The sequence below is a fragment of the Panonychus citri genome, unplaced genomic scaffold (assembly GCF_014898815.1).
Source record: "Panonychus citri isolate SS breed McGregor unplaced genomic scaffold, ASM1489881v1 Contig00001, whole genome shotgun sequence".
Lineage (NCBI taxonomy): Eukaryota > Metazoa > Arthropoda > Arachnida > Trombidiformes > Tetranychidae > Panonychus > Panonychus citri.
Window position 1 is genome coordinate 117,649 of NW_026515406.1, and position 12,166 is coordinate 129,814.

The 12,166-nt window shown below is 31.0% G+C and overlaps 5 protein-coding genes across 6 annotated transcripts; 1 reads left to right on the top strand and 4 right to left on the bottom strand.

Moving 5' to 3' along the window:
• Positions 1–177: 177 nt before the first annotated feature.
• Positions 178–2,592, bottom strand: LOC128397102 (SET and MYND domain-containing protein 4-like). Its single transcript, XM_053357785.1, has 2 exons — positions 1,453–2,592; positions 178–1,227 (listed from the first exon to the last, which is right to left on the bottom strand). Exons 1-2 carry the CDS (start codon positions 2,590–2,592, stop codon positions 178–180), a joined length of 2,190 nt encoding a protein of 729 aa, XP_053213760.1.
• A 144-nt stretch (positions 2,593–2,736) lies between these two features.
• LOC128395745 (cyclin-H-like) lies at positions 2,737–5,232 on the bottom strand. Its single transcript, XM_053356260.1, has 6 exons — positions 4,973–5,232; positions 4,767–4,889; positions 4,308–4,583; positions 4,072–4,235; positions 3,683–3,750; positions 2,737–3,599 (listed from the first exon to the last, which is right to left on the bottom strand). The coding sequence occupies exons 1-6, from the start codon at positions 5,093–5,095 to the stop codon at positions 3,346–3,348; spliced, it is 1,008 nt and encodes a 335-aa protein (XP_053212235.1). The 5' UTR covers positions 5,096–5,232; the 3' UTR covers positions 2,737–3,345.
• Positions 5,233–5,347: 115 nt separating this feature from the next.
• Positions 5,348–9,805, bottom strand: LOC128396117 (leukocyte surface antigen CD53-like). 2 transcript variants are annotated; one of them, XM_053356757.1, is made up of 4 exons: positions 9,666–9,805; positions 8,180–8,294; positions 7,441–7,707; positions 5,348–6,617 (listed from the first exon to the last, which is right to left on the bottom strand). In XM_053356757.1, the coding sequence occupies exons 2-4, from the start codon at positions 8,240–8,242 to the stop codon at positions 6,210–6,212; spliced, it is 738 nt and encodes a 245-aa protein (XP_053212732.1). In that variant the 5' UTR covers positions 8,243–8,294; positions 9,666–9,805; the 3' UTR covers positions 5,348–6,209. The 2 variants fall into 2 exon arrangements, with proteins under 2 accessions (XP_053212732.1, XP_053212656.1); XM_053356681.1 differs by lacking the exon at positions 9,666–9,805 and having other exon boundaries at positions 8,180–8,370.
• On the top strand, positions 8,506–10,923 carry LOC128395561 (membrane-bound transcription factor site-2 protease-like). The gene is made up of 6 exons (XM_053356043.1): positions 8,506–8,788; positions 8,928–9,013; positions 9,138–9,327; positions 9,439–9,542; positions 9,616–9,862; positions 9,928–10,923. Exons 1-6 carry the CDS (start codon positions 8,714–8,716, stop codon positions 10,708–10,710), a joined length of 1,485 nt encoding a protein of 494 aa, XP_053212018.1. The 5' UTR covers positions 8,506–8,713; the 3' UTR covers positions 10,711–10,923.
• On the bottom strand, positions 10,720–12,140 carry LOC128395837 (protein SCO1 homolog, mitochondrial-like). The gene is made up of 2 exons (XM_053356348.1): positions 11,987–12,140; positions 10,720–11,913 (listed from the first exon to the last, which is right to left on the bottom strand). The coding sequence occupies exon 2, from the start codon at positions 11,890–11,892 to the stop codon at positions 10,954–10,956; it is 939 nt and encodes a 312-aa protein (XP_053212323.1). The 5' UTR covers positions 11,893–11,913; positions 11,987–12,140; the 3' UTR covers positions 10,720–10,953.
• Positions 12,141–12,166: the final 26 nt, after the last annotated feature.

A 12,166-nucleotide genomic window follows, 5' to 3' on the forward strand; every position in this document is an offset into this window, starting at 1 on the left:
ACCTTTTTTTATCGATTATCAGGGTAACAATTAATTCCATTGAGAGAAGGTCAATATTTTTTGAAAGAAAAAAGTTAATTGCTACCGATCACAGAGAGTTTTTGTTTTCTTCCTCGAATTAATTTCAATTAAATTGTCTACATAAATTTAACATGATAATTTCAGCGGAATCAATTATTATTGATTAGTTTCAATTTGCGATAAAATTCGTTGAGTTTGTTCCTTAATTCCATTGAGACTATTGATCTCTTGATTGAATACAGTTGATGGATTAGCACTTGGATCAACTAATCGAGTTAATCGATTAATCCTTTCAATTTGTTCATCAATTAAACAGATAATTTGATTGGATCTACTTGTAATTGTTTCTGCATCACCTTCATCCCAAATATCAACAAGATCTTTGTACATTAAGCTAAGATAAGTTATCATTACACAAACATAATCAACCGATTCCCATCCACAAATTTCACCGGTAACGTTAACATTAACAGCGGTCAATTTAGAGGCCATTCTATGATGACCCATGGCCGTTAAACAATCGGCAAGATAAGTTCGAGATCTAATTAGATTACAGTTAGATCGATAAAGATGATCGTCCATTTGATTGTAACATTTAGATAAAATTTTAACTGCCTCTTCTAATTCACCTTTTTCAAATAAACTTCGTCCTCGATTCATTTCATTAATTGTCTCGGTAATCAAATTAAACACATTTGGCTCAAGGATGTTGATTGAATCACAATTAGTACATTCATTTGTTTCATCTTCATTAACCACCAATGCTTTTGAACACTTTGGACATTTGTAACAAATTTGGAATGATGTTGATTTGGTTGAACAAACTTCGCATTCGCAATTAAAATAATACCAATCAAACAATTTTCGTTGTCGATCTTTGTAAGTGTCCGAAGCGAAACTTGGACCATAGCATAGAGACAATTCTTTTTCAGGTTCGATTGTTCTGGAGGCTCGAATAATCGCTTTAGGTCCATGGAAAAAGAGGAAAACATTAGGTACACATTCGTGATTAATTAAAGCCAAAGTCGGATAAATAGCGAGACCAATTTTCTCACCACGTTCGTCAACCGAAACTGGTGAAGTATTCAAAGTAATTGGTTCCATTTGATCAACTAGGAATATCTTATTAACCAAAAGTCGATGATAATGAAGGAAAATGTGAGGAATTAAAATTCCTAATTTAGGTATGACCACACCTTGATTGTTCTTAAGGGAATAGAACATTTTTCGTACCAATAAACCGACATAAATTGATGGAAGTACGTATTCTGATGAGGCGATTGGTGGATGGCAAAGTTTACGAAAACTGTTATAATTAGTTAATAGAATTGATTCACTTTCATCTTTTGGATTAGATTTGATTGTTGTCGTTGTAGTAGTAGTAGTTGTTGTTGTTGTTGTTGATGGTGATGATGATGATGATGAAGATGCTGGTGATGTTTTAGATGTTGATGGTTGTGATTTAGATGAAGAAGATTTTGATTTAACTTGTAGTGGTGATCGTACTTCGGGCATAAATGATTTACAAATTATTCGTAACATTAATTGAATCAATGGATCATAAATATGAGGTAATTGAGGGTGACAAGTGTATTTCCAGTGAACTTTATCTGCTTTCTTACAGTCACGGGAACAATATTGAACAATTGAACATCCAGGACAAGGGATAGTGTGTCCATCCAAAGGTTTACAACAAGATTGACAATAATCACCGAAACAATCAATAAATAATGTATGAGCATAAGGTGATTCTTTTGCCAATATTTCACCAAATTGTACTTTATCAATTGTCTTTAATCCTCTGCCCCTTTTGGGATCTACAGTCTCGGTAACCTTGATGGACACAGCGGGCATTTTGGTGTTAATAACTCTAATGGTTGGTTCGGGTTCTTCCATTGGCATTTCGTTTGTCGTTGTCGATGTCGATGTCGATGACGAACCAATCCCAAGTCCAGCCAATTCTGAGACAATTTCATCCTCGGCTGATTTACCTTCACCACTTTTACTTATTCCTGATGATTCAGCTAATTGTTTCTCTTGAGCTAATTTAGCTTCACATTGTTTCCTACGTTCATCTAACTCTACTCTCGGGCAACCATATTTAAGAGCCATTTTAATATCGGCAATTGCTTGAGGCCATTGTTCACAGTCAAATAGTAAACCAGAACGAGCAATATAAGTTAAAATCAATTCATTTCCTTCACTGGAAACATTTCGTTCAAAATTAGCAAATCTTAAAGCTTGATTATAACAATAGAGAGCATCATGATAACGTTTACCGGTAAAATGTTCATCACCTTGAAGACGATATTCTTTGGCCTTGGAATCATTTTTAAAATAATTGTTCGCATCAGGGGAATCACGATTAGCCCAGGCAGCTTCAACTCTTTCCATGTAGCAAGAAATTACCGGACGATTAAGGATTAACGCGATTATCCGTTCATCTCTCGGCGAGATATTAGTAAATTTATCCTTCAATTCGTGAGTGTTTATCCCATTTGATCGGGCCCATTCCTCTAAGGTGAATGTCAACTCACTGGAAACATCTTCACGAGAACTGTTGGTATTCATGTTTACAATTAGAACGATTAACAAATCAACTAAACAGAGAAAGAGAAAAACAATATAACAATTAAATGGAACAATTAACAAAAAGAAAATAAAAAATCTTTTCCATCAAAAGGGAAAACATTTTAATCACATGGTTACTCAAGATTCTTATGCTTTAAGCGCCATCACTTTAATTTAATTGGAACAATTTTCTTTCCAATTAACAAAGTAGAGAGTTTTTTGTTTCAATTACAATTTAATTATTGTTATTTGGTGTTATTTTTTTCTGTCAAAAAATAATATAAAATAATCAACAATTAGCTTTGTGAGTATCAAGACAATCAACAATTGACTTCAAGAGTTTAAAGCATTTGTTGTTGTTGTTTTTTCAAATTCAATTCAATTGATTGGAAAGTTAATTGTTTGCTTTTTGAGGTTTGAGGTTTGAATAAATGTCAATTAGGATTTACATTTATCTGGTGAAAATTAGGTTAACATTAATTATCAACACTTTGGGTAATGTTAATTGTTAATCGAGAGATTTATCGCTGATTGTTGATTCTCTTTTGATTCAATTTTAACACGAGAAAACAAAATATTGGCAATCGATAATTGTTGATGATCAGAGTTGGTAATTTAACGATAATTAGATGAGAATTTCCAGTTTTTGCTTGTTTTTAGTTGAGAAGAAATGAAAAGTTTCTTCCTTGGTGGTTAATCATTAGTCCAATATGATGGTCAACATATTCGTTTGTTGTCAAACAATTAGAAAAATCATTTGTATGATCTACTTGATGATGAACTTGGATTTAAATAGGAATCATCATGTTTCCGTTGTTCCTCACTGATCTTGGCGTATTTCATGATTGGTTCAGCTTCTTCATTTTCCATGGCTTCTTCAATTGCTCTTTTATATTCTTTACTATCAGGATTATTGGTCTGATTTCTACATGATTCCAATTTTTGTTCAATCATTTTCACTTGATTCCTGGAAACTTGCTCAATATTATCAATCATTAATTTTAAAGCTAAAAAGAAAAAAGAAACAAAAAAGAAACATTAATAACTCACAATTGAAATTCAATTGATTTCTCGTTCTATTCAAACTTACATGTTCTCATTTCGTAAAATGAGTCCAATTTTTCTGGAGTATCAGCGAAAAGTAGATCAATTAGATAACTAGAAGAATTATAATCAAAATAGAATTGAAATAAATGTTATTATCATTATACTTTTGGCGCTTCCTCTTTCAAAAGAAGACAATATCAGCTGATTACCTTTAATAAAGGAATTTGATTTTTTTGTTCATCTCAATTCATTCAATTCCATTCAATCAACTAAATTTTCCTTCTCTAGTAACTATTTACTTGATAATCGACAATAAATAGTATTATTATTGTTTCGTTTTATGGTTTCAAGTGATTTTTCATTTGAAATCATTTTCCAGTTATTGTAAAGGTAAAGGTAATGATAAAATCTGATAGAGAAAGCAAGACTTACCTTTCCAAGTTGATTCTACATTTAATTGCAGCATCGATAACACTGGCTAAGGCAATTTGAGATGGACTGAATAATAAACATGCATCGGTAAAGAAAACACTCTCAATGAAAGTATCAATTGGACCTCTGAGTTTCTCAACATCGGCAGGATTCATGAATCGAGCCTAAAGAGAAATAAATTTGAAGGAAAAAAAACACAATCAATATGATGAAATACTTTGAGAATATTAGTTTACCTTAATATCAATGAGAAATCCTTCAATTGGACGGTATGGATTGTGAACAGTTAAATGATATTTTAATTGTGACATTAAAAGTAATTCATTGTTAAGAACAATATCTGCGGCTTTGGCTCGATCACCTTTTACATTGGCGACAAATTGATCCATGCTAACATTAAACTCTTCCACCTTACAGGCCAAATAGACACAAGTGACCACCATGTGTTTCGGATGATAATCCATGACAGAATTATTCAGATAGAATCTTTTATAGAACTGGAAAGCTGTCCCCTAAGAGAAAATTAAAATGGAGAATAGAAAACCAAATAAGAGAATAGAATTTCCAATGAAAAAGAAAATCTCAAAATTCTCTTCACAATGATTGAAGTTCTTCAATAGAGAAAACATTGATTTCTTTTCACTTTAATCACCAATTTCATCACAATTTAACAGTTGACAATCTAAATCACTTACTACAACTGTCTTTGGCATTGAAGGTTGAAATTTTCGACAAAAATCTCTAACAATTGACTCATAATGTCTAAGCAAAATCCTTTCTTCACTTGGTGACAAGAAATGTTCTCGGGACAACTCTTGCTGTAGAAGAAAAGAAAAGAAAAACAATTAAATTTTGTCTCGATTTTAAGAATCAATTAATCAATTCATTGATAAATACTTACTTTCCGCGAATAATTAGATTTAAAATTGTTAATAAATCGGGAATTAGCTTCTTCTCTCAAAGTAGTTAACTCTTTCTCATTTTTCAACATCCAACATTTTCTTTGACTACCAGTAGAAAACATGATTCGTATAGTTAATCAACAATTAACAATCTAAACAACGATGGTGTAAAATAACAATTTTTAATAGAAATTAGTTAATTTGATGAATAGCAAGAAAATGTAAGTTAGTTAATTGAAAGAAACAAAATTAAACTCAATTCATTAAATGAATTTCATTTGTTTTCATCTTCTATTTACACAACCGATATGTAGATGGCGCTCGACTAATTGTAGCGCTCAGATTGAAATAGTTAATTTAATTGAAACAATTAGTTGGAACCATTAGAAATGATAAATTGGCCAAAATTTGTGCTCTATATTTTATCCCAAATCGGTTTATATTATCATTGAGATACAAATACATACATCAATTCGTTAATTATACAATTACATCGTTACAAGAAATGGTTAGCAAATTGTTACAATTTTCAAGAGAAGAGAGAAAAAAGTTGAGTCAATTAATTATAATTGAGTTAAAATTGATGATGAAGATGAAAGAAATGAAAAAGTGATGAAAAAGGTAAATTGGGCGATAGTTAGAATGGAATTAATGGTAAAGAACGTTTTTTGTCACGATGATTATAGTTAAATGTTAATTTGTTACAATTGGGTTTGGACAATTGTATTGAGAGTATATGGTTGTTAGATTTGTTTAAATGAGAGAGAGATAGAGAGAATCCCGGTTTAAATTAGATGAAAAAAAAAGGAAATTAAATGTGAGTTTTAAGGTCGATAAGAAAGATGATGAGAGAAATTAATTAACGACTAGAATTAAAAAGAAATTGAAGATTGAGTATTAGCATAGATGATAAAATGATGAGGTTAATTGTGAAGCACAACAGGAAATATTATCGTTGGCAATTGAAGATTGGAAAAGTAATCGTTGTCTATGTCAAGGTGTATGATTTAGAGCGACAGGTAAGGCACAAAAAAAGAGCGACATAGACGATGACGGACGACAATCAGTCAACATTAAGATGATGAACACACGCAAATGATGATGAGGATGTTGAAGGTGGGTTGAAATATCCAAAAAGTTGGAAGAATCTACAAGTTTAAATGCTTTTCTTTTTTTGGTTATTGTTGTCATGGGAAGATTCGATTAGAATCATATCAGTAAGCTGAACGATTCTTTTCAATCAATGTCACTGGAACCACGAATAGCACACGAGAGACAATAAGCAATCGAAATGGAAATTAACTCAACCAATGCGAGAAGTAAAGCCGTTCCACCGACAATGAAGACATTTTCTTTCAACATGTTGCTCGCTTGGTTCATACAACCGACTACGGCCACGTATTTGCCACCGCTACACCGGTCACTTGCTCGACGTCCATCTTCAAGTTCATCATGACAACAAGTTTGAGGTAAAAATTTGGTGCCATTTTTTTCCCAATCATCGGGCCCATAAACACCACAGCATTTAAGATACTTTTGAATTTCATCCATGGGAGTATTCAGAGGATCCTTAGCATTCTCATTGTTATATTCTTTCACAAATTGCTCCATTTGTTTACGAACCATATCATTGACATGAGCTTCCTATTGATTAAAAGAGAAAAAGTAAAATTATTTAATTATGATTGATCTTCTTAGATGAATAATTAAAAATGTCAACAAGTGTCACACAAGTAAATAGATTGTATCATTAATATTTATATTAGAAAATAATAGAAAATAAAACGGATATAATTCAATAAGAATCGAGTGATTTGATCAAATAGAACAAAAAAGAAAAGAACAAATCGAAAAGTTAACTCTAAATGTAATAAAGTGATGATGATGATGAGAAATAAAATATTTACTTTCTCAGAGTAAACATTGTACAGAACATAAATCTACACTTAAAATACTAAGTTGATTTGAAATATCGATCGCTTTAGGTTAAGGGAGCATCTTCATCATCATTATCATCACTGGTTGATGAGTAAACATTTCTAGGAATTTGATAAATCTGAGTATTTATCTTTAAATACTATAAAAGAGGAATACTTTACACTTATACCAATTATCAGATCAGTATTAATGATCAATATTACAGGTGATTAAATGTGGATCAATAATTAAACAAGTTAAAACATTTATGTAGTTTTAACTTAATTAGATCTAATTGAAAGAAACTAATGAAATTATTGAATTGAATACTAGATTTCATTATCAATGTAGTAACAATTGTTAAAATTAGCATTTAAACTCATTAAATCAACATCAAATGGTTGATTAGTTTTTTTTTTGTAATTTGGCTTTGATCTCAAAGAGGAAATGGGAAAAAATCGGTGACAATCTAGTGGGAGTTGATTGTTGATACCAAACGGTAGAATATGAATGATAATTAGGTGAATTTAGTGAAGAAAATATAACTTACATGTCGACCATAGGTGACAAATAATCCAGCGAGAATAAATTCAATGAGAAGGAAGAGAAATATGAGAACAGCGAAGGTCAAAAGCATACATTGATTCTCAGCGAAAGCTCCATAAGAACCAAGGAAAGCGATGACAAATAGAATACAACCAATTATGATCAACGCTGTTGCCGCTCTCTCAGTGATCCCAAGACTTTCAATGTGGCCCATCGGTATTATCTCGGCCTTCCAATTGGCTGCCAAGACAATTAATCCAAGGGCAAAGCACTAGAAAGAAAGAAAAGAGAAAAAAGAAAGATGGTTAAAAAAGAACAAAAAAAATCTCTATTCGATTGTTGTTTGGAGAAAGTGACCATAAGGTAAAGAAGAAGAGAAAGAAACTCATCCAATATAATCATTAAATTCTCAACATCATTCAAATATTAAGAATATAAGCCAACATCAACATGATGGAGAAAGAGAAAGAGAAAAATCCATAGATCATAATCTTTATCCCGCTTAATGAGTCACTTTAACAAAAGACATGATAGAATTTAAATTTTTCTCTCTCCCTCTTACCAAGGTGAGAATAGAGATAAATTTGAAATTCTATTCTTTGAAACATGTAGACAAGACGATGAATATTATTCAAAGAAAATGTGATGATGTCAATAAAATATGAAAGAGAAATAGAAATAGAGATGAATAACCAACAAGAGAGAAGAAAACCCAAAATCAATAGAAAGAGAAAACTACTTACCACAAGAACTAAATTAACAAATCCGAAGACAAATTTAATCAATTTCATTATTCCATGAACCATGTTGATGCCGAAGTCCAGAAATTCAGTCCAACAAATAAATTAATATAAAATACTAGAGTTTAAAAAGAGATAAAAAAATTCGGATTAGCAAAAAAGAAAAGTGAAAACCGAAATGAAAAAAATCCAATCAACTAAAGAGAAAAAAAGACAGAGAATATAGACAGAGAAAAAGAAAGATAAAAATTCTCTCTGTCTACATAATCAGTTGTCTTTTCTTTTTTAATGTTTACTAGTTTTCCTCGTTAATGATTAATTAATTTCTCTTTTAATTTATGGTTAATTTTTTCTCTTTTTTCACCAATAACCTAGTTGATTAACGAAGAAAATCAAATGTTAACAATCAATTAATTCCAATTTTCATCTTTTCATTATCTTAACTTTTTCCAAAATTTTCCATAACATCAGCTGATTGATTTTCCATTTTTTTCTTATTTCAATTATGTGATTTAATTTTCTTTTTTCATCATTTCAATGGATTTAATTTTTCTAGCAATTGGATTTATATTAATCTGGGTGACCATTTTATTCACTCATTATCTTCTAGTGGTAAGTATTCATTGTCATGGTGGTTAAAGGTTCAATTAACTTGAATGTTTATTGTCATTTTAATGGTTTGATTGAGTTCAACTGATTTTTTGTTTTTCTTTTATATTCTACTGATTAATTAATTGTTGTCTTCTTTTAGTCATGTTATGTTCATCCATATCTTAATCTTTCCAAGTTAATTGGACTGAAGATTAAACCATTTTACTTTGGAATCTATTGGAATAGGTAAGTATTGTTCTTCATCTTGAATTTTCAATCGAAATTGCAAATTCTATTCTATTTTTTTTTCTTTAGCTAATTTTTATTTCCATTAAATTTAAATTATTATTATTTTCTCAATCATTTTCAGATTTCATCATGGAATAGTTCATTTCACTAGGAATTATAGTCAACCGATTAAATTATGGACCAACTTTGGCGTGTTGGCTTCTTTCTTCCTAATCCCGATCTCGATTTGTATATTAATTCAAACCATTTTCAATTTGGTCTCATTCAATAAGACAAATTCACCAAATGATTTCGGTTCATTGGAACCATTTGTAAGTCTCAATTGAGTGTCAACTAATTGTTGCAGTTTTTTTTTATTTCTTCCTATTCATCTGTCACAATTCATTTAAATTTTTTTTTCTTCTCTTCTTCCTTGTCTTCAGCTTCCTGGAGTAAATTTACCTCTTGATGAAATATTTTACTACGTTACTGCTCTTCTCATTTCAAGTGTTCTTCACGAGTTTGGACATTTTATCGCAGCAATAAGGTAACTGTTAATATTTGTCTTCGAAATTGAGAAATTAAATCATTTTATCATCAACTTTCGTCATCTTTTACAGAGAAGGAGTCAAAGTTAACGGAGTTGGTTTATCGATATTCGCTATCTTACCAATTGCTTATGTCGATATTTCTGAAGATCAACTTAGAAAAATTTCCATCGGTGGTAGATTAAGAATCTTTTGCGCTGGAGTTTGGCACAATTTAATTCTTGGTCTGATAACGGCCATTCTGTTATTAGCTAATCCAGGCCTTTTGTATCCTTTATATTCAACAGGAAATGGAGTCGTTGTTTTAAATACTCAAACGGTAAAAATTTCAATCGATTGACATTATTGTTCAGTGATTCTAATTGTATATTGTATTTACTTTAGAACTGGGAGACAACAGGTATTCATGGAATCCAATCAAGCGATTTGATAACTAGTATCAATAGAAATTGTTTCATTACCAATAAGGATGATTGGAAATATTGTTTTCGCCAATTAATTAACAATCCAGATGAAGGTTATTGTATACCCGATTCTTTTGTCACCAAAGAGCACTTGAAACCGGAAAAGAAGGGTGTTTGTTGTGATGAAACGATGAAAAGACATTTATGTTTCGATTCACTAATCGATCAGCGACAATTGTGTTTACCGGCTCGACAAATTTTGGAAAGATATCAAACCAATTGTAATGAAACAGTTGATTGTCTTATGGGCCATTCTTGTATTCGTCCGAGAAGTGAAAATGATGGATTTAGATTAATCGAATTACAAAGAAACGATAAACCCTCTTTCCTTTTCTGGGGTCACCCTTATGAGATTTATTTGTCTCTCTCGGTGATTAACTATAAACCTCGATTCAATTTCTTACCTTTATCGTTAATCCAACGATGGGAAACACTTTTAAGATATGTAACCTCATTCTCTTTGGCTTTGGCTCTTCTAAATTCTGTCCCTTGTTTCGTGATGGATGGAAAATATATCGCCAAAAGTTTATTAGAACTTCTTTTCCGTCGATTTTCAACCAAAAAATCATTGAAATTGGTCAATTCAATTCTATCAACATTTGGATCTATTTTGGTCTGTTGTTGTGTTTTCTTTGGTTTTGTGAAGATAATTTTTCGTCAACAAAATTTATCAAACAATTTCTTTTTCAACTGGTCAACCTAATTACATTAATGTCATCTTAATGATAATTTAATTGTCAATGCCAAGTACCTCATCAGCAAGATGATCAAAATGGACACAAATACAAACACAAACAAAAAATATGATCTCATATTTGTATTGTAATAAGCAAAATATTACTAACTTATTTTTTATCATTTTCTCTCTATACGTTTTAATCGTATCATCTTAAATGTATATTAAATATATAAACAATTACCTATTTAAATTAAGCTGCAAGTTAGTTTACTTTTTGGTAAACCATCTTGATGAACTGTCTTGTTTAAGCATCTCGGTGTCTATGTCCTCGGATATCATAGCGGCCGTTTTATTTTGTCCAAAATATGAACAAAATTGACCTTGAGGATCAATTAGATACATGATTATCGTATGATCAACAATATAATCTGAATCTTTATCTTTGGGTCCAGCGGAATAATAAACACGATACCTTTTGGAGACATTATCAATTGAACGTTTATCTCCAGTTAATCCAATAAATTTTGTAGAAAATTCTTTAAGATAAGTTTTAATTGCTTCAGGTGTATCACGATCTGGATCAACGGTAATGAAAACGGGAATCAGTGAACCTTTACCTCTCCTTTTATCAATATTGTCAACAACTTTAACTATTTTCTCAAGTTCCTCTGGACAAACATCAGGACAATGAGTGAATCCAAAATACATCAACACCCATTTACCAAGTAGATCTTTTGAAGTAAACGGTTTACCATCTTGATCAATTAAATCAAACGGCCCACCAATCGAAGGTTTTCCAAGGGATTTAAGGTAAGTTTTGTCAATCTTTTCTTTCTTATATTTCTTAAATCTATCAACTCCAAGCCAAGCAAACGCGAATACACCACCAGCAAGGGAAAGTGATATCCAATTGAAACCAGCCTTTTTCTTATCACTTCCGCTACTTGGTAATTTGAAGGAAGATTTTGGTTTACTACTGTCTGATGAATTAGATGATGGTGATGATGATGATGGTGGTGGTAGAGGTGAAGGTTGTGGTGGGGATGATGGTGACTTAGAATCAGAAGTAGAAAATGTTAAACTAGAATTGTAACCAAGAACATTAATGTTACCCCAGTTGATGCGACCGATAATGTATCCACCAAGAGATGATTGTTCACCTATTAAGGATCTCTTATAAACCCTAAGAAAATTACCTTTAAACATAATCAATAAATTTGATTGAAACTGAAAAAGAAAACAAGATTAAATTAGAAAATTATTCCAATTATATTAAAGTAAACAAGAAAAATTATCTTACCTGTTAAGAGGAGACAAAAAGATTTTTACCAAAAAAACAAAACCATGTGGTGTTTAAAGACAAACAGATTAAATCACAGTAATTAAGAAAAGATTAACAGTAAGAAAAATTAAATTTGCTGTTTGATTGAACAATTACATTTAAAATAATTAAATGAACATTTGTTGAGGAAATTAAATC

Coding starts and splice junctions, on each gene's coding strand:
- LOC128397102 (XM_053357785.1), bottom strand. CDS start 2,592: ATGAATACCAACAGTTCTCGTGAAGATGTTTCCAGTGAGTTGACATTC. Junction 1,228..1,452: donor CAACATCTAAAACATCACCA/GCATCTTCATCA, acceptor TATTCCCTTAAG/AACAATCAAGGTGTGGTCAT.
- LOC128395745 (XM_053356260.1), bottom strand. CDS start 5,095: ATGTTTTCTACTGGTAGTCAAAGAAAATGTTGGATGTTGAAAAATGAG. Junction 4,236..4,307: donor GATTTCTCATTGATATTAAG/GTAAACTAATAT, acceptor ATTTCTCTTTAG/GCTCGATTCATGAATCCTGC. Junction 3,751..4,071: donor TGTAGAATCAACTTGGAAAG/GTAAGTCTTGCT, acceptor TAATTCTTCTAG/TTATCTAATTGATCTACTTT.
- LOC128396117 (XM_053356757.1), bottom strand. CDS start 8,242: ATGGTTCATGGAATAATGAAATTGATTAAATTTGTCTTCGGATTTGTT. Junction 7,708..8,179: donor TTGTTAATTTAGTTCTTGTG/GTAAGTAGTTTT, acceptor CTTTCTTTCTAG/TGCTTTGCCCTTGGATTAAT. Junction 6,618..7,440: donor TTGTCACCTATGGTCGACAT/GTAAGTTATATT, acceptor TTTAATCAATAG/GAAGCTCATGTCAATGATAT.
- LOC128395561 (XM_053356043.1), top strand. CDS start 8,714: ATGGATTTAATTTTTCTAGCAATTGGATTTATATTAATCTGGGTGACC. Junction 8,789..8,927: donor TCACTCATTATCTTCTAGTG/GTAAGTATTCAT, acceptor GTCTTCTTTTAG/TCATGTTATGTTCATCCATA. Junction 9,543..9,615: donor CATTTTATCGCAGCAATAAG/GTAACTGTTAAT, acceptor CATCTTTTACAG/AGAAGGAGTCAAAGTTAACG.
- LOC128395837 (XM_053356348.1), bottom strand. CDS start 11,892: ATGTTTAAAGGTAATTTTCTTAGGGTTTATAAGAGATCCTTAATAGGT.